This window comes from Mustela erminea, chromosome 20 (assembly GCF_009829155.1).
Source record: "Mustela erminea isolate mMusErm1 chromosome 20, mMusErm1.Pri, whole genome shotgun sequence".
Classification (NCBI taxonomy): Eukaryota; Metazoa; Chordata; class Mammalia; order Carnivora; family Mustelidae; genus Mustela; species Mustela erminea.
In genome coordinates, this window is record NC_045633.1 from 33,011,468 (window position 1) to 33,031,983 (window position 20,516).

General features: G+C 47.3%; 1 protein-coding gene and 1 non-coding gene across 12 annotated transcripts in view; one reads left to right on the top strand and one right to left on the bottom strand.

Moving 5' to 3' along the window:
- CUX1 (cut like homeobox 1) overlaps positions 1-20,516 on the top strand; it is a 352,520-nt gene that overhangs the window by 188,263 nt on the left and 143,741 nt on the right. For all 11 annotated transcript variants that reach the window (XM_032328405.1, XM_032328410.1, XM_032328406.1 and 8 more), the window contains exon 4: positions 2,324-2,402. In XM_032328405.1, coding sequence (XP_032184296.1) covers positions 2,324-2,402 — 79 coding nt within the window. The remainder of the gene's footprint in view (positions 1-2,323; positions 2,403-20,516) is intronic.
- LOC116581562 lies at positions 15,584-15,685 on the bottom strand. The gene has a single exon (XR_004282107.1). It is a non-coding gene; the product is annotated as a U6 spliceosomal RNA (small nuclear RNA).

The following is a 20,516-nucleotide window of genomic DNA, read 5'->3' on the forward strand; positions in this document are numbered from 1 at the left end:
TTTTGCAGTAGATACTGGAGAAGATTCACACGTTATGATCGCACAGTCCGGAATTTTACATGTGCCTTAATTTGAGGTGCACACATTGCTAACAGCTTTATTGAGATGTAATTCACATAGCATCCTTCACCTTTAGGAAGTCTGCAGCCCATTGATTCTCAGCCTAGTCAGAAAGTTGTGTGACTGTTAGCGCAGTCCACTGTAGAACGTCTCATCGCCTCACAAAGCAGCACAGCACCCCTAAGCTGTCCTCCAGACCCCCCATCTTCTCCAGCCCCAGACAGCCGCTAACCTACTTCCCCTCTGTAGTTCGCCTGTGTGACTACATTTCATTCAACTCTTTTATATTTTTTTTAAACCAAAAAAAAAAAAAAAGTGAAGGGAGCTAGAAATGAGACAGAGGGTGACTTCTACTGGAGAGTGACAGAATTCGAATTTTTATTTTCCTCTCTCTCTCTCTCTTTTTTTTTAATATTTTTCTTTTCTTTTCTTTTCTTTTTTTTTAAAGATTTTATTTATTTATTTGAGAGAGAGACAGTGAGAGAGAGCATGAGTAAGGAGAAAGTCAGAGGGAGAAGCAGACTCCCTGTGGAGCTGGGAGCCCGATGCGGGACTCGATCCCGGGACTCCGGGATCATGACCTGAGCCGAAGGCAGTCGTCCAACCAACTGAGCCACCCAGGGGTCCCATAATATTTTTCTAATTATACAGTGAGCCCCTTTGCTAATACTCAGGGCCGGGGCGGTGGAGGGGGATACCATTTTATTGTAAAAATAAAGCAAGAACTGTCTTGTCATTTTTAAGTCATCCTTGGGGATTATTCTGGACACTTCCACGGCACCTAAAGAAAATCACTGTCTTATTTTATGGGAGGAAAATGTATCTGAGTTCCAAGCAACTGACTTCAAAGGGAATTTTGGAGCACGGCTGGCTGGGACTGGCAGTGCTGGTTATCTCTGCCCTGGGTTTCCTGAGACCCGAGTCCTGCTCCCCAGTGTCTTCCTAGCCCTCATCAGGTGGCCTCTCTCGGCCCTGAACAAATTGTTGGTTGGCTCCCGCGAGGGACCCTATAATTAAGTCACATCCTCTTGCCTCTTTAATAACATTGGAGGCAGAGCGTATAATTCTGCGAGGGGACAGAAGGAATATGTAATTTAGTGTCCTTTTCCTGAGCCAATATGAAGTCGGTACATGTAGCATCTTGAATGTTTCAGGTATGAAAAGTGATCGGATGTTTCAACAAGTATGTTACGTGAGCAGAATACGTACCGAGTTCATAGCAAGCAAGGGCTCTTTGGATGTGTGTCTGACACACTTGGGAGTGTCACGTGTCCCCTTTCGTTGATGAAGAGATGTTCCACTGGCCCGGCTGGGTGGGTTCATCAGTCCTGGCCACCGTCACGAGCCTGGTGCCTAAGCTAGAGACCTGGGGGCCGTCCTTGACTTGTCTGGTTCTTCTGTGCCTCCTGTCAGCTCGGTTTGACCCCCTTTGAGCGTCACCTCCTATGTGCACCGCGGGCCTTTCGTGGTCTGAGCCCTGCTCCCCTGCCTGGTCGCATCAGCCGAGTGTCCCCATTCGCATCCCAGTACACCCCCACATTCCATGGTGTCGGGGTGTGTTGTGACAGCCCCATCGTGGGTTCTCACCCTGGATCCCATGGATGGAACACAAGAGGACCCGTGAGTATCCTAAGGAGAGTACATCAGTGTGCATGTGTGTGTTTTTAGAAGCAGGGCCCTTGGCCTTCATAAGATCCTTAACCAGGACCTGTGAGCCCCCAGACTGAAGGGTTTGGCTCTGGGTGTTCGAACGTGCAATGTCTCTCCTTCCCACCTGGTGAACTCCTCCTGCAGTTTCTGCTTAAATGTCACCCACTTTCCTGCTTGGTGGCCCTTTCTCGGGGTCCCCATGGCTCTGCTCTTCTCAAGTAGGATTTAGCCCCTTGTTTGCATACCTCTTCCCCCTGCTGGACCACGGCTCCTGGGGCTTGGAGCAGGCGTACGGCCAACTCTTGGTAAACACTCACAGAGTAAGGACAGCAACCATTTTCTCATCTGGGCAGTGGGACCAAGGGTCACACGTGGCTGCACAGCCCTGTTTCTGCCCCGCCACCCTCACCAGCTGGGCCCATGGGGATTGTCGCCCCTTTGTGTGTTTGCCACCATCTTCCCCGAGGGGAAGGCCCGGCTGCCTGGCATTTTCGTGAAGAAACCAGACTTCTATCTGCCCTGGGAACTCTCTAGATGCGTGATGATTTCTCAATGACCTCTTGACAAATTTTGAGCTCTTTGTTTTTCTTTTCCTTCTTTTGTCACCTTTCAGATTGATGCACTGAGTAAAAGAAGCAAAGAAGCCGAGGCAGCCTTCTTGAATGTCTACAAAAGATTGATCGACGTTCCAGGTAAGCCCGCGCCCTTCCAGAAGCCGCCAGTGGGCGTTGTGTGTTGGTGCGTTGGTGGGTCTCGGGCTTATTCTTCTCGGCTTCCCTAAGGGAATTAGACCAGCAATGGCAGCTCCCCAGGAAGCTGGGAATTCTGGGAATATGGATTCTCGAAAACGCAGGCTTCGGACGGGTATGGAAATCAGATGCGCATCTGCTGAAGTTAACCATGTAACTTCCAGTTGATGCCTTTGTAAGTGCAGAAACTCAAACCTATGGGGCTCCCTTTAGCCTCGGTATGCAGTGCTGTGCATTCAGAGAAGAAACAGAACCCATGCCTGTGCCAGGCAGACATCGTGAACGTTCACGCTTCTGGACTGACCGATTCCACCTTCGGGAATGGCCCTGATAGGGCCCCTGGAGCACCTCCTCCCTCCCCGGTCATCCAGGGAATTAGCATCCTCTGGCCAAGTCTTTCACTTAAGTTCTAGCCAAGGGCAAGAGGTAGCCTGTTTGGGACATAGGTGGGTGGTTTCTTCTTGTAAAGGAACTAAAGAGTTAACGATTTAATCATGCTTGCTGGACATTCAGAGAGGGAATGGCTTTCCATTCCTTATTTTAGAAAAGTGAGGCAGAATTCAGAGCACCTTGACCCACTGGCCCCACTGGTCGTCTTTTCCCGGGTGTTCCATCACCTAGAAACCATGGGGAGGTGATGGACACGATCACATGGGTCCCAGCTCAGTCTTGGAAAGACTCAGATCAGAAAGTCAGGAAAGTAGTGCGAACGTCCTCCTCTACAGACCAAGGAAGCCAAATTACCAGCAGTTGGAAGTGCTCACTTACTCTTAGTAATCCTCTGAGCATTACCGACATTACTTGAGCTGCTTTTAACAAAGCAGAGCAGAAGTAGACCTCCTTGGTATCTGTACTTGAATTCCAGTTCGGATTCACTAGGCTCGGCTGTCCCCTCTGGGAGTGGGAGTTAATAGAGGCCAAGCCAAGCGGGGGGTGGTGGAAAGCACTCTGGACACTCTGGACAGAGAGGAGCAATACGGATTCTCCCGCCAGGGCCTGTTGTGAGGTCTTGGTTACATTCCTTTTCTTCTCTGGCCCTCAGCTTTCTCATCTGGAAAATGGAATAAGGTAGGGGAACAGCCTAGTGATGAGAATGGTTTTCTTTCTTCTAACTTTTCACTGTTTGGGGACCATCTCCAGCCCTTAGTTCCAAAGTGCAGCCTTTTGATTTTCTGCAAGAGTTTGTATCCACCTAGGGGTTTCCCGACCCCCCTGGACAAGGCTTATGAGGAGGCTTCTTCAGGGTAACTGGATCATTTGGTGCCCGACGTGCACTATTTCTCAGAAATTGGCAGCTTGGTGGGCCTGCTTGCATTTTCTTTTTGCAAGTTTTGTGTGGATGACTTAGTTGAAAGGGGACAAGCTTGTTTTGCCTTTGCCAGAGACCCAGAGAGCCTTCAGCTGCTGTTTTCTAAATAACCTACGCTCTCTTTTTAAAAAGTCCATTTGTCCTTGGGTCTTCCTTTAGTGAACTTTCTCAGCCGGGCAATCCCTTCAGCAAGTTACTGGCTTTCTCGTTTTGCAGTTAGTCTCCATCTAAATTTCTCATAGAGGCAGTTTTTAAATCAACACTCCTCTTTGCCTGAGCAGGCCTCATTTATAGACCTATAATTTTTATAGAATCTCGAGTATAACGCGGGTAGCTGTTCTTTTTTTGTTGCTTAATATCGTACCATCAGCATTTTTCCCATATTGGTGATATTCTTCATAATTACATTTCTGGCTGGAGAATTCAAGTTGGCAGTTTCGGGGTAAGGCGGTGGGAGCAAATGACGTTTGATGTTTCTGTTAAGAGTAAAAGTCGATCAAAGTACATCCGCGTGCCCTGTAAGATCGCTTTCACGCACTTCCTAGGTATTTCTTTCTTACAAATGCTGGGGTCTGACACATCCAGCAAGTTCTTTGCAAAGCAGGAATGGAGCTTGGAGCCCTCCACCTGGGTTTTGAAGTCTGCTTATTGCTCAGATGAAGTAATCCTGTGGCTGAGCCTTACAGGAAGGGCCTGGGCAACAGCCTCGCATTTACTGACAGGCAGGCAGGTGGGGGGAGTCTGGGGTTTCACTGTCTGTGTGCTTTCGGCTGCAGTCCACCTGAACCCAGAAACATCAGTGTGGGGGTGGAGAGAGTGTTAAATTCTGGTCGTAAGAAAACAGCAACTTACGCGACATCGGAAAAGTCAGGGCAGCTGTCGGGAATAATGGGGTGGGTATTTCAGCTGTGCGTCCTATGGCCGAGCTCCAGGAGCCCGGGAAGAGCCGACAGCTGGCTCCGGGGAGAGGCGGAGACAAAGCGCCAGCGACTAAGGAGGCTGGCCCAGAAATCTGACAGAACCAACCCCCCACCCCCCATTCCCCATCCGAACATTTTTTTCTTTAGAGATTTAACTTATTTATTTGTGAAAGAGAGAGAGAGTGAGTTAGCAGGAAGAGGAGCAAAAGGGAAGAAGGAATGTCGGCAGGCTCCGTGTTGAACGTGGAGCCTGATGGGGGCATGACCTTATGACCCTGAGATGATGACCTGAGCCCAAGCCAAGAGGCACTAGGTCCACCGACTGAGCCACCCAGGCGCACCCTCTCTCCCCACCCCCGCACCCCACGATGCGGAAATTTTATTTGTGTCTTTTCTTATTTCATGCCTGCTGGTCCTACTGAGGAACAGCTTTGCGTTGTCACTCTGTGCCCAGGGCTTGGAGCAGGGCCTGGCGTACAGCAGGTGTGATACGTGGCGTGCCCCAAGGTGTGGTGCCATCCCAGAGCCACCCGGGAGTCCTTAGCAACAGAACTCACCTAGGGGCACTCTAGTGGCTCTTAGAGCTCCATCCCAGCTCAGTTCTGAGTCCTCTGAGTGTCTGCTTACGTAGCCAGTAGCTCCTGGGCATGCCCCCCGAATGACTGACGGGCGCCCTGAAACCACCCAGTGTGTCCGGAGGAAACCAGCTCCTCGCTCTGCGTCTCTCAGCAACCAGCACCGCCTTCAACCCAGCTGCTCACACGAGAGCACGGCGTCACCACGTCCTGGCCATTCTGCCTCCAGAATGTTCTCGATTCCATCCACTTCTCTCCACCCCTGCTTCTGCTCTCCGCTTCATAGTTCAGGCCACCCCCTCATGTCTACCGCCTCTCAAAGTGAGTCTCCAGGCTTGTAGGAATGGCTTATCCTTCACCCCACAGGCAGGCCAGGCCCCATCACAGCGGATACCTTATTCCTCCAGATGAACCTGAGACCTTCCTACGGGACCTCCCAGGTCTGGCTTAGCCCTTCTCACACTCACACACACACACACACACACACACACACACGCCCATCCCCAGCACCCTGCGTTTGCCCCTGTTACAACTCATGGCACTCCGCTGTTTTCCTTTCTGGCCCGGCAGGGAGACGGGGATGGGGTCTTGTCCCTCGTCGTTTTCCTACTGTCTCCCCCAGTGCCTGCCGCGTCACCGAAACTCCATAAACATTGGTCAAATGAGTCCGCGAAAGACACACTATTTCTTGCTGAGCCCGTGCAGTCTGCCGTTGTTCGCAGCAGACCGCGCTCCCGAGGCTGACAGTGGCCCCCGGGGCCACTCTGGGGGGAGAAGAAACACTGGGCCTGTGGCTCTTCCGTTTTACATCTTCCACGTCCCAAATCCCAAGCGATGGCCTTTCTCTTCACGCAAGCACCTTCGTCTTCGAGACACTGAATAAATTGTTTAGATACATAATTGTCCTGATGAGTCCCCCAAACAGTTGAAATAGGTAAGACCCCTCCCCAAGTTTACCATCTTCCTCGTTTGCCCCCAGACTGTTCTTCATTCCGTGGTCCATTTTGAGGGCATCTTAAGATGCTTTTTATCGGAAATACCCTGCTAACTTTGGCCAAAGCACACCCTCTTTCCGCACTGCTGCAACGCCTCCCTCCCTGGGGTGAGTTGGTGAGCGCCTCGGAAGCTGTCCCTTCCCTGGGTCCTAGGAACCACGCTGAGCCCCAGGGGTGGAGTCAGGAGCGAATCAGCCAGATGGCTTCTTGTTTCCATGGACTTCGGAGGGCGGGGGAATGTGGGCATTAAAAGCAACCACACACATAGCAATTAAAGTGTAGGTATGACAAGTATTTGGGAGGTAACGCCCACCGGGCCTGGAGTGGAGCTCAGTGAGGGCGGGGCAGGGTCCCAGGCAGCCGCCCTGGGCAGTGACAAGAGGGGCCAAGGACGATGTCATCTAAACAGAAACACTGTCCCTGGTCAAGGGGCCACTGCTCACAGGCCCCAGTAAGGGGTGCACGCCCTCGTGGTCACCTCGCCGGGGAGGCAGGCAGGAGCCTGGTCGGGGATGGGACGGACTCTGGGCTTCATCTCACAGGCAGAAACTGGGGACGGCTTGTGAGCAGGGAAATGACACTCCTGATTGCAGTTGGGACAACAGATCGGAAAGGTGCCCCAAGGGGACATGGGGAGGGAGAGATGAGGTCACTTGGTTTCGGGTGGCGGGAGTAAAATGAGAGGCAAATGCGTGGGTTTCGCCCGCACGAAGGAGGTAGGGGTGATTGAGGAAGGTGACGGGGCCCCGGGGCCCGCCCTCACCAGGACGCCGTGGGCTGTCGGGGCTTGCTTATACATGCTTTCCTCCGGCTTATTAATGAAAAGGAAGACCAGCAGCAGCAGCTGGGGGCTCAGTCGGTTAGGCATCGTCCAGCTCTTGAGTTTGGCTCCAGTCATGATGTCAGGGTCGTGAGATCGGCATCGGGCTCCACGCTCAGCGGACGGTCTGCTTGCGATTCTCTCTCTCCCCCTCTGTCCCCCTACCTTCTTTCTCTCTAAAATCAGTCAGTCTTAAAGGGAAGACCAATAGACAGTTGGCAGGATGAGCCTCTCTTCCCGACTTCTAGTATCGTCTCTAATCATTGCTCTAATTGAAAGCGGCCTTTGCCTTTATTGTCAATGAGAGCGGTTTTACCTTTCGATTCATAAATAAGTCAGGATTTTACTACGTTTGTCAAGATGGCTTCATCTGTCAGTTTCATCACAGACGTGTTTTCTATCATACTCTTCACGGTCAGCCTATAGGGGTAGCTTCAACTTGGACGTACTTACGTTTTTTTTTTTCTTTTAATACACCTCTGATTGAGATTTGTATTTATTACTTGGTGCTGAGCTCATGAAGACGTCACAGCCATCTGCCAACAACACGACTTGGTAAGGAGACCTGGGCGAGGCGCCCCCAGAGGGGGAGTCCCTCCACGGCCGGTTTACTCAGGAGGCCAGCGTCCCCCTGCATGGGTGGGCATGTGTTTGTGGGTGAGAGCCAAGTTCACTGAATATCCATCAACAGCAGTGACCCTGAGTGTGCGAGAGAAGGTTTGAGGCGTGCTGTTTCTGAAGTCCTAAAACACATTCCCTCGGCCAGCACTTCCTGGCGGTGCGTTTTGTGCCAAGCCCTAGAGCACATAAGGCGCAAACGGGTTGGAGCCTTGACCCTCGCCTGCCCCTGGCTGGTTCCTTTCTGCCTGATGGGAGACTGCCCATTCTTTGAGAAAATACTTCCACAATTAAACAGGCTAAACAGGCAGCCTCCATCCCTGACTGCAGTGGAAGGAAAAATAAATGGTTCTGCTCTTAAAGTGTGATCCTCGCCCATAGCTGGAAATATTCTAGAACGACCTCTCCAGAAGGCTCTTGCAGAGCTGGACTGGTGCCGTATCTTGAGCAGAGTTACAGTGTGCATGATCTGCCCGGAATCAACCTGGCGTGGGTGACTTGCTCTTGCTTCTTGGTACTTTTCAGATTATTTTTCCCCCCACAATGAGCATGTATTTATCTGTATAGTCGGGGGGAAAGCATAAATCAGAACAATCACATCTTCATCTCTGAATTGCCCTTATTAATAGAAAACATCTCAGAATTGAAGCACTAGTCGGTTGAGTGTTTGTAAGACACCAATTTGTGTAAAACACAACTGTGACTTCTCCGTCTCAGAAACATCTTGGCAACGGGGTCTTTTTGAAGTTTAGAAAACGGAGAGAAGAGACCAGGGGGTCAAGGTTTGCTGTACACGGGGGCCCAGAGGCTTTCCGCACTGGGGACTAGATTCACCATAAGAACCTCTGTCTGCAAGTTCCCGTCGCCGCCTTGCCTCTGTCCGCGCCGCCCCCCCCTCAACCCCCAACAGAGAATCATCTGTCACTCCTTGCTAAGATGTGGTTTAGGTCCTACAGACACAAACCCTTCAAACACAAAGGCAGTGCCTGGAAGGGTTTATTTTAAGATTTAAATCTGAGGAAGCACATTACCAGCGATATAAAATATTCATTGGCTCATGAAACACTGCTAGAACTCCATGTTTCACGAGTGCCCGCCCTCCCTTGATTTCCACGGAGTAACTGGCCTGCAGGTGTGAGCCGAGGTGTTGGTCTGCAGAAGTCTTGAAGGAGAGTGGGTGAAGAGAGGCCCCTCGGTTTTCAGAACCCGCTCGAAAATGCCCCTGCTCCCAGGTGCTCCTCTGGGAGGCTGTAATTTGCATTCGGGAAAACCTGCTCTGGTAAATATCCCCGGCCGCCTAGCGTTTGAGGATCCAGAAATAAAGTGGAACGTCACCGTTTTTGAGAACTGCTTTTTAATGCGCCTCCGTAAGAAGACAATAATCGTCTGGGCCTTTGTGCCCGACACGCCAGGTTCGAGGGAGGACACACCATTATTTAAAATTGGAAAATACCGTGACATCCATCTTTCCGCCTTCCCCGCCTGCCCCTGACCAAGGATCCCGATGGCAAAACTCTTGGAAAAAAAGAAACGGTATCTGAGGATCTAGTTAGAAACAACCCTTGCTTCTCATACCAGCATTGAAAAGGACGCACTCCTTGGTGGCATTTTTTAAGACTGTAGGGATGTGTCCTCTCCTGCCTGATCCTGCGAGGCTGCTCCAGTCCGTGTTTTCCAGATCGCCTGGTGTTGGCAGCCAAGCCGGTGCCCAGGCCCCTCCAGAGAGAACTCTGTAACCTCGGGATCCCCTTTGCACATACGCAGTTTACCTTCCTAAAGCATTTTCATTCACACGCGAGAATCAAGCACCAGCCAGCACCCTGATGGGCAGAAGAGGAACCAGGACCAAGCCATGAAGGCTCCTGGTTGCAGATGCCCTCCTGTATCTCCGCTGGCCCAGAGCTGGTCCCGAAGCAGCCTGGGGACCAGAGGCCAAGGGACAGTCACACTCTGCCCAGCCCTGGGGTCATCGTAAACCAGACAGGGAGATACTTCTCTACTGCCCTTGCCCAGCTTTACGCAGATTTGGGGCCCAATGAGCGTCTTCGTTTTGTGGCCCGATGAGCGTCTTCGTTTTGTGCACCGAAGGTTTGCTGGCCAAGGCATCGCTGCATGTTAAAGAAAGGCAGACGTGACAAGATGGGCTTCTGAGCGCCTACGGCCACGTCCGCGTGCCACCTCTCCTCCTCTGGGCTCTCCCTGCCTATCGGCTTCCCAGCCCCTCGACACAGTGCGGGGACTCACCAGCCGGGCCTTGGGGATCCTGGGCTCGCTCGCGCGGGGAGGTGTGTCGCCTCTTCCCCCCTTTGCCGTAACCGGGGTGGTCCTGGCACACTTGATAGCTAGACAGCTTTTCATCAGTTGCTCATCAGCATGCTAATTGCTGTATGACTAATTATGCCCTGAATTCCAGTTGATTTTCTTAATGAGACAGCTGGGTTAATTATGTAATCGTATGATTACATTAGCCTAGAGTGCCCCGGCGCAAAGGAGCGTCTGCTGCGCTGTGATGTCATCGCCAGGATGGCACTCACAAGGGGCACATTCACCCCCCTCCCCCCCGATGATGGGGGACAACCCCGCTGCCCGCAGCATTCTCTGTGCGGACGTGGGCTTGGTTTTAGCGAGATGGTTCTTGCCAGTCCTCGTGGTGTCTCTGGAGAGGCAGCTCACCAGAGCCTGTCCACACCCTCCCCAGTGCACCGGGGCCCCCGCGCATCAGAAGCCCTGCTTCCCAGCCTCGACTGTGCTCATGAAGGCCAGAGGCGTCCTCCTTCTAGAACGTACCCCCCCCATATTGAGTTTTATCAGAGCGTGCCAGCACTCCCTTTACAGTGACACTGAGAATCCAAAACGAGAAGACCAGAGGATATCAGTTCACGTCAAGTTTAAAGAACACAGACTAGCCCCTCTTCCCCATCCGTGTTCTGTTTCATACCTTGTTTCCACCCTGATCTCCGCACACCTCAGACCTCACTGAGAAAGTATATGTGATCAGAGGAGGGTGACACCTGCCAGCCACTGGCCAGCTCTCTACTCCCCATGAGAGCAAAACTCCAGAGTCAGTTATGCCTGCTGACCTTCCCCCCCACACACACCGCCCCCCACATGCTACACTCCTTCCCCGACACCACAACCGCCTCTTCCTTGCTGGGCTCCGAATGTGGGCAGTTCCCAGTCTCTGCCGAGCCTTTTTCTTTTCTGCTTTTACATTCTCTCCCTAAGTAACTTCCTGTGTGTTATCTTCCAGATGCCACCACCAACCTCATCCGGGCCACCATACCCTCTCGCCCCACTGGGCTCTCCACCTTTCCTGTCCCGTCTCCCGGCTGTCCTGGATGGCTCTAAATCAGTGGTCTCCAAACTACTTTTGTTCGCGTCCGCTGAATCTTGACATCATACCCCTTGCCTGTGCTTACGCATTCACTTGTTTAAATGACAGACATTTGTTAATTAGAGGAATGTAGCAAATACATTATAAATCATAAGGTGAAAATGGAATTAAAGGATGTGATGAAGGATAAAAACGGCTTCAAATTTATATTTTCTCAGCAGTAAAAAAACTTTGTGCTCTCCCCAAAATACCATATTTTAAAGTCAACTTGGTAGAGGCATGATTTGCAGACAGTAAAATGATAGCGTGCCCACCCTCCCAGTCAAGACCTGGAACCTTCCCATCGCCTCCAAAGTTCCCTGCTGATCCCAGACCCCAGCAACCACCGATCTGCTTTCTGTCGGTTTCAATCAGTTTCACTATTTCTGGCGTTCCGCATAAATGGAGACCTTGGCATGTTCTCGTCTGGGTCTGACTTCTTCGCCTCAAAGTGCTGTGTTGGGGATCCACCTGTGTCGTCATAGTCCTCTCCTTTTGCAGTGTGGAATGGTGTCCCACCGTGTGGGTAGTCCATCCACCTGCTGTCCATGCACCTGCTGATGGACACCCGTATTGTTTCCGGCGTGAGGGCTGCTGTGAGTAACTCTATAAGCATTCATCAGCAGCTGTTGTGTGGGCATACTTTTTAAATACCTAAGATTAGGGGCGCCTTTGTGGCTCCTTCACCTAAGCATCTGCCTTTGGCTCAAGTCGTGCTCCTGGAGTCTGGGATCGAGCCCCACATCGGGCTCCCTGCTAAGTGGGGGGTCTGGACTCCACTCCCTCTTCCTCTGCCTCTCTCCCTGCTCATGCTCACTCTGTCTCTCTCTCATAAATGATCAAAATCTTAGAAATACATAAGTACAAATACATACGTAACTACCTAGGACTGGAATTGCTGAGACACAGGGCAGGCATGCATTTACAGGTGCAAGAAACTGCCAAGCTGTTCTTTCAAAGCAGTTGTGTTATCTTATCCCCCAGCAGGAAACCAGTGGGCGTTCCGGTTCCTCCATGTCCTCTCCATCAATTGGTGTTGTCAGTCTTTTCACTGCTAGACATTCCACGGAGAGTGTAGCCTATATTGTTGTGATTTTAATTTGCATTTTCCTGATGACTGATGATGCTGACTATTTTTTTCATGCGCCTTTTGGTCATTCTTAGATCTTCGCTTATAAAGGGTTTAAAATCTTTTGCCCATTAAAAACTCATATTACTGAGTTGTAAATAATTTATATATTCTAGACACAGGTCCTTTGTCAAATATATGCATTGCAAATATTTTCTCCTCATATGAGGATAAGGTTTTATTTTAATAAAGCCCAAGTTACTCTGATTATTATGGTCTGGGTTTCTTTTTTTTTATGTTCTAAGAAATTATTGACTAGGCTCTATTTTTTTTTCTTGTGATTTTCAGTGAAGTTATATAATTTTTATCTTTTACCTCTAGGCCGATAATACATTTTGAGTTAGTTTCTACGTGTGATTTGAAATTAAGGTCAAGTTTCATTGAAAATTAATGGACAATATGTGTGTGAGATGTTGTCTACATCCTCTTTTGTGTATATAATCTATGTATATAGACAGACATATATGCATCTATCTGTCTCTATATATATATATATATAGTAAAGGACCATCTATTTTATTTCATTGTTCTGTGTGTCTGTCCTTATGTTAATGTCACCCTGTCTTGGTTACTAGAGCTTTACAGTCAGTGTTAATCAGGTAATATAAGTTCTTTATCTTTGGTCTTCGTAAGATTTTGTTTATTTATTTATTTATTGTCAGAGAGAGAGAGAGCAAGCGAGAGAGCACACATGTGGGCATGTGTGCCCATAAGTAGGGGGAGTGGCAAGCAGAGGGAGAAACAGACTCCCCACCAAGTGAGGGGCCTGATGTGGGACTCAATCCATGGACCCCGGGTTCATGACCTGAGCCGAGGGCAGAGGCCACCTAGGCATCCCTGGTCGTCTTTTTACACATGTGTGTCCTAGAATTTTAATCAGGGTTCCTCTATAGATAATCTGAGGAAATTTGACAATTTAAGACTACCAAATCTTTCCTTTCAAACATGGTGTTTTTATTTAAGTCTTTTGTGATTTCCCTCAGGAATATTTTATAGTTCTCAGCATACAAGCCTGACACCTATTTCATCCAGCATAACCCCAAGTAGGTCATGTTTTTGGATGCCGTAGTAAATAGTATTTTCTTTATAATTTTCTTTTCTATTTGTCACTTTTATATAGAAATGCACTTAATTTTTATATAAGAATACTGTATTTGTGGCCTTTTCACACTCACCTATTATTTCTGAAAGCTTTTTGGTAAATTCCTTGGGATCTTCTATCTTGCATGTTCCTTGTGCGCTCGAAGAGATTGTGTACTTCTTAGATGTTGGGTGGAATGTTCATAAATACCAGATCAAATTATTTGGTAGTGTTATTGATAGTGTTATTGATGTGTTCTGTATTTTTTCCAATCTGTAATGTCAAATACTTCTTTTTTTTTTTCTTGCACTGGCTTGGACCTCAGGTGTGACCATGAATAGAAGTACAGAAAGCAAACATCTTGCACTGGTCCCACCTTTAGGGAAAATTCAGTCTTTCCTTAGGGAAAATTCAGTCTTTCACCATTAAGTGTGATGTTAGCTGTGGGGTTTTAATAGAAACTCTTTATGGGGTTGAGAAAATGCCCTTCTATTCCTACTTTGCCAAGAGTTTTTGTCATGAATAGATACTGAATTCTCTCAGAATTTTTCTGCATCTGTTGAGGTGATCATACAGTTTTTTACCTTTATGCTCTTCATACGGTAAAGTTATGTGGTTGATGGTGTGATGTTAATCCAGCCTCGTCTTCCTAGGATAAATCTTGGTTATGATGTGTTGTGGTTTTTAGAATATGCTGGATTCGATTTGCTAATATTTCATGAAGAGCTTCCACATTTACATTCATCAGGAAAATAGGACTGTGGTTTTACAAAATGAGTTGAGAAGTGCTGCCTCCTCTTTCTCTATTTGCTGAAAGAGTTGGTGTAAGATATCTATCCGTGACACCAGTATTATATTACACCATCTCTGTTATGGTGTAAGATATCTATTGTTCTTCTCTAAAACTTCTCTAGTTCACCAGTGAAGGCATCTGGGCTTGAGGTTTTCTTTGGTACAAAATTTTTCATTATAAATTTAACTTCTTTAACATTTAAAAGACTATAAATGGGGCACCTGGGTGGCTCAGTGGGTTTAAAGCCTCTGCCTTCGGCTCGGGTCATGATCCCAGGATCCTGGGATCAAGCCCTGCATCGGGCTCTCTGCTCAGTGGGGAACCTGCTTCCTCTCTCTCTCTCTCTCTCTCTCTCTGCCTGCTTCTCTGCTTACTTGTGATCTCTGTCTGTCAAATAAATAAATAAAATCTTTTTTAAAAATAAATAAATAAAATAAGAGACTATTAAGATGTTTTATTTCTTCTTGGGTCAGTTTTGGTAATTTTTCAGGGAACGATCCATTTCATGTAAGTTATCTGGTTTACTGGTATAGTGTTGTTCATAATATTTTGTTATCTTTCAAGTATCTGTAGGATGTGTAGTGATACTTTCTTTGTCATTTCCGATCTTAGAACTTGTGGATTCTCTCTTTTTTCTTCTTGATCATTCTGGCTGGAGGCTAGTCAATTTTAATGATTTTTTTTTTTTAGTAAGAACTAGCTTTTGCTTGCCTTACTTTTTCTCTTTTCCCCCTCTGATTTAAGTTTTATTACTCTTTGTTTTTACTGTTTACCAACTTCTACTTACTTTGGGTTTTATTCACTCTTCTTGGGGTAGGGAAGTTACGTCATTGATTTATTCTGTTGTGGTTGCAGGAAATGCATCATACAATTTCTGTTAAGTTTATACAATGATTTTCTTTATCCCTAGTAATATTTCATGTCCTAAAGTTTCCTTTGTCTGATTTGAACTTAGTCACTCAAGCTTTCTTTTGATTAATGTTTTCATGTTTGATCTTTTTTCTATGCTTTTACTATTAACCTGTTTTTTGTTACTATACTTAAGTTGCATTTCTTATAAACAGCTATGCTTTCCTTTATTGTCCAATCTGACAATCTTCTTTTTAAGTGGAACGTTAGGTCTTTTACATTGAGTATAATTATGGATAAAGTTGGGTTTAAGTCTGCCAACTTACTGTTTGTTTCCTACTTGTGTTACCTGGTTTGGGTTATTTTTTTCCTGCTTCATTTGATTATTTTTTATGATCTTATTTTACCTCCCCAATTGTCTTGTTATCTGTAACTCTTTGTATTATTTTTTCAGTGATTACTTAGAGTTCACAATCACCATCTTTAATTTATTACACTGTACCTTCAAATAATATTATACTACTTCTCATACAATGGAAGAATCTTCCAATACACTTATTTTCTCTCTCTAGTCCTTTGTGTATCGTTATTCATTTTATTTCTAGATATGTTCTAATGGTGCAGTACATTGTTACTATTTTTGCTTTCTTCTTTCACCTTAGAAAAATATGGAATGCCTGTCAAATTTGCATGTCATCCTTGTGCACGGCCAAGCTAATCTTCCCTGTACTGTTTCAGTTTTAGTATACGTGCTGCCGAAGCAAGTGCTACTATTTTTGCTTTTAAATAGTCAATGATCTTCTTAGGAAATTAAAAATGAGAAAAATAGCATTTTATTTTTATATATTTACCATTTCTGGTGTTGTTTATTCTTTTGTGCACATCCAGGTTTTTGTCCGGCACCATTTTCTTTCAGTCTATATCATCTCCCTTAACATTTCTTACAGTGAAAAAAGGACACTTTTCTTGGGTATAAAACTGTACATTGGCAATTTTGGGTTTATTTGTTTGTTTCTCTCTCTCTCTGTCTCTCAGAACTGGCCTGCTTTATTTTTGACAGGAGGTCCCTAGTTAGTCTTATTTTTCTTCCCCTGCGCAGAACAAGCCTTCTCTTCTCTGGCTTTTAAGATTGCCTTTTTATTCTTCTTTTCAGCAATTTGTTGAGGTTTATTGGTGTTCTGTGTTTAGCCTATTTGTAATTTGTTGAGTTTCTTGGAGTTTCGTGTTTATAACCCTTACCAAATTTGGAATATTTCTCCCCTGTTTCTTCAGATCTACTCCTTGCCCCTCTCCAGGACCAGCATTAGACCGCCTGGTACCATTGCGTAGGTTGCCGAGGTTTTAGTAACATTCTTCCTGTTCAGACAGTTTCTGTGATTGGGTCTGTGAATTCACTGATCTTTATTCTTTTGCAGTGTCTAATCTGGTGTTAAGCCAGTTAAGGGAATTTTTTTTTTTTTTTCCATTTCTGACATTGTATTTCAAGCTCCAGAATTCCATTTGCTTCTTCTTCGTAGCTTCCATTTCTCTCCTCATTGTGTTTATATTTTTCTTTAAATCCTTGAGCAGGCTTATAATAGCTGTTGACGTTGTCATCAACTAATCCCATTATCTCTTGTCATTTCTAGTTCTGTTTTTATTAACTTATCTCCCCCCACCCCACCCCCCGATTATCCTATTTTTTGCAGTCATTTTTGTGGCTGAGACATTTTCGTAGAGGACGTTGTTTTTGCCTGTACGTTTAGATGATGATGGGAATGTTTCCAAATACCTGCTTTTGAAATGCTATCACTATAGCATGAGCTTCTTTCAAGAAGTGGGTTTGTGCCCAGTATTAGAACATCAACTAGATCATGTGTTTGTTTTTTCAAAAATGTCTGTAAGGTAGCGTACTTCTGATAGCCATCTGCCATCAGAGAACAGGGCAGCTAATGTGGAACATTTAACTTTTCAAAAGAAAATTGCGTAACTCGTCTTTAAGCCTAAAACTCTTAAATACTTTGCCACTAAACCAACAAGCCTTTCTTTGGTCCTGAGTACGGCAGTTTTCTTCTTGTAGGCCAGAGGCTTACCTTACCAGCGTCCTCTGCTGACGGGTTTTCCCATCAGGAGTAGAACTGAATACAAACTTGATTCAGACGTTGTATTTTTAATGAAACTGATGCGCTATTTACCGTGTCGGCAGTAATTGGTATTTTCAGATCCAGAATTCTGTTTGATTCTTCTTTATGTCTTCTCTTTCTCTCCTTAACTTTGTTTGTATTCTTCCTTAGCTACCTAAACACAGGCCTCGGTCACTGACGATGTGTCCCTTGCAGTCCTTCTTCCTTTCACCGCAGCCTTGCTGGCTTCTCTCTGTGCCCGGAATATGCCACATTCACATCCGCCTCCGGGCCTTTGCACTGCTCTTCTCTCTGCCAAGAGGCTTCAGAGTCTCTCATCTTTGGCACCCACATCTTAATGTCAGCGCCACCTCTTCCAGGAAGCCCTCCCTGTCCATCTGTCTCCAGGACCCATTCCCCGTTCCCACACCCTGTTTCCTCTCATAGTCCTGCTTGGCAGTGCTTAAAAGTATTTTGTTTTGTTTAGTTTTGCTTTTTGTCCATTTCCTTCATTTCAGTAGAATGTCAGGCCTTTGAGAGCAAGGGTTTTGTCTTCTTATCGCCATGCCCCCCACCCAGCACCTAGAACGGTCCTGACGTCATAAAATGTACATGGGCGCCAGCAGTCGGACTGAAGTGTTCTCCTGGCCCTGCCTGGCGCTTCCGTGCCCACTTGCTGCATCTCCCACCAGGCCCGATTGCCCCCATGGTCTCCTCAGGTCTAAACCCTATCACCTCTTTAAAAAAAAGAAGAAAAAGTTTACCTTTGCCAGTTGTCTCCATCCGGGAGTAGCTTCCAGCTCATCTCGTCAGTGTCGCCCGCTTTGCTTTCCCTTTGGTCATTTGTGAACTTGCTGTGTCTCTCCCGTAAGGCTGGTCCCAGCTGATGCTGCCGCACGTTCATCCCAGCGCCTCACCCTGGCCTTGCCCGGAGCAGAGAGATGCGTAGGAAATACTTGTTAAATTAGTGCTTGAAGAGACAGTATAATTTAGTTGGCTGCTGGTTCAGGAAGCAGAAATCCTAATTAGAATTGTGCGCGCCTGTTTGCCTCCGACTGTCCCCCCCCCCCGCCCCGCCACCCAAGTCCCTGGGTGGGATGCCAGCGCCCCCTCCCCCGACCTCTGACTGTGACGGCTGGAATTAATGAGGTCATGTTACATGTACTTAGGAGAAGGTGCTGGGTAAATACAGGTGATGGCATTGTTGTTGTTTGTTGTAATTATGTTCTGGGTCCTGTGTTGCATAATGAGCTCCATAATGCCTCAGAGAGCGTTTTAGGAATTAACTATCAGATGATTGTAAAACACTTTGCAAGTTTGTCACGTTGGGTGGATGGAACCAACGATCAAGCCCGTTGAACTGGAAGAGGCAAGGAGACGGTTTTGCAGGATTTGGTGTGTTCTCTGGCCTCCACCAGACAATTCCCTAATTGAGCTGCCGAGGTCGGAGGCTTGTGACATTCAGAATGAGACCCAACAATACTTGTGTGGGGTTTAATGGCCCTGGGAATCATTAATGAGACAAAAAGCCATGATTTCCCCTGGATTAACATACAGGTTGGGGTTCGGCACGCCGAGATTCATTGTTTTGGTCTCCAGCCCAAAATGCTAGAGTCATTATATTGTCATGTGGTAATTAGCTGTTCCTTTAATACAAGTAATAAAAATTAAGCCTAAGAGCGACTTCAGCAATGCCTTTTACATAATCCAAAACAATATTCAAATGCTGGAGGCGTCTAGTCGTTCAACTGTACCGTAGTAAAGTTTGAAGTTTAATACATAGAGATGTTTGAACATTGAGTTCATTCTTTATTCTGTGACCAGTTTTGCTACTTAGGCATTAACCTTTAATAGTGTTAAATTAAATATACATGCCTAATGAATAATTATGAGATTGCCAGAATTTTCATTTACAATGTAATGCTTTGAAATTTTGTCTAAAGGTCTAGTTCCCATTCACTTGATAATGTGCATGTTATTTTTTATATGTCACTGAGTTCCTGGCTGAATCGAACGAGGGAAGCTATTTTTTATTCGAAGCAGACACAGAGGGTCCTGGCCTTTTAAAAGGAATGGACTAGAAAAGTTGTCGCCAGAAATTTTTGGGACGGAGAGGGCAGGACACTTGCTTAGCTCTTTAAAAATATAATTTGTACGGGCAGCTGTCTGGAAAGCCTCCATGCGCGAACGTTAATAGAATTTTATCCAAGTGCAGTGGTTCTTCTCAATCCTTCCCTGACCTCAGTGTCAAGTTCAGATGGGTGTTCTAGATGAAGAGGGCCCTGGGCGGACTCTCTCTGTCCTTCAGGCCTTTTGACCTGCGTGGGGCCACAGGGAGACAGAAGGGTGAAAAAGGCGGGTGTTGGAGGTGGGGAGGTAGGAAAGTACCCTGGAGAAGCGTGAAATGAAAGAAAAAAAAAAGGGACAAAAAACACAGCACCTGGAATGTTCTGAGGAATTCTGCCTCTGGGTTACCACTACCCCCTACTTATAAGGACCCGTCTCCCCAGAATAGCTTTTGAAATCTAATTTAATGTAAATATTTTAATGCTGATTAAAATAATAATGCAGAGCCACAAATGAGAAAGTGACATAGTCATAAACTGTGTAGACACCCAGGATAAATGCCCCCCTCCGGCCCCTCTGGCTGTCGCGTGACAGCCAGTGCTGTGTTAAAGCCCCGCAAGCAGGTCCGCCACTGCACTGGACATTCCCCAGGGCCGGCGTCTTTGTAAACTCTGCAGAGACGCTGGCATCTCGCAGGGCTCCTGGCTCCTGGCGGACTGGCCGACTCGGGCATGGGACATCTCCCCTCACTTCCTGGAACCGAGGGTGGTCTGAAAAATTAATGACTCTGGTATTTGAAAATCAAGTGCGCTCTTGAATATATGCCCTTGTTGATGCTCGGGGCCCGGTGTTTAGCATTCCTGCCACAGAGACTAAATCTTCGCAGCCACCTCACAAGTGAGACTGGCGTCCATACCAGAAATATCTCCAGTAATCTCCTCTAAGCCCAGCGGACTGGGTTATTCCACGCGGACCGGCCGAGAATTCTAGGGGAGGCGCTCGCCCGGTGCCCAGCAGGTGGACCAGAGACGCACCTTTCTGGCAGCGGAGGAACGAACGGAGAGCATCAGCGTCTCCACCGCGTGCTGAGTTAGCAATAGAGTCAAAAGGCCAAGAGTCAGTATTGCAAGTTCCATGTCTGCAGTCTGGAATTTGAGGGGAGAATCCAGTTTTGTGTAGGTCCGTCTGATCGCAGATCACACACTGAGTTGGCCCGCGGGACGTCATGCGACCCGTGCAGGTGCGGTCTCCCGCATCCGCACTGTGACCCGGGGAGTCTCGCCCCTGCAGCTGGGCAGCCCGCCACGGAGCCGGGAAACCCTGGCCAAGCCACTGTGCTCCCAGGAGCTTTAGTCCCACCTGTGAGACAGGAACACGACACGCCGTCACAACCCCTCCCTGGGATGGTGGGGAAGCTCCAGTGAGA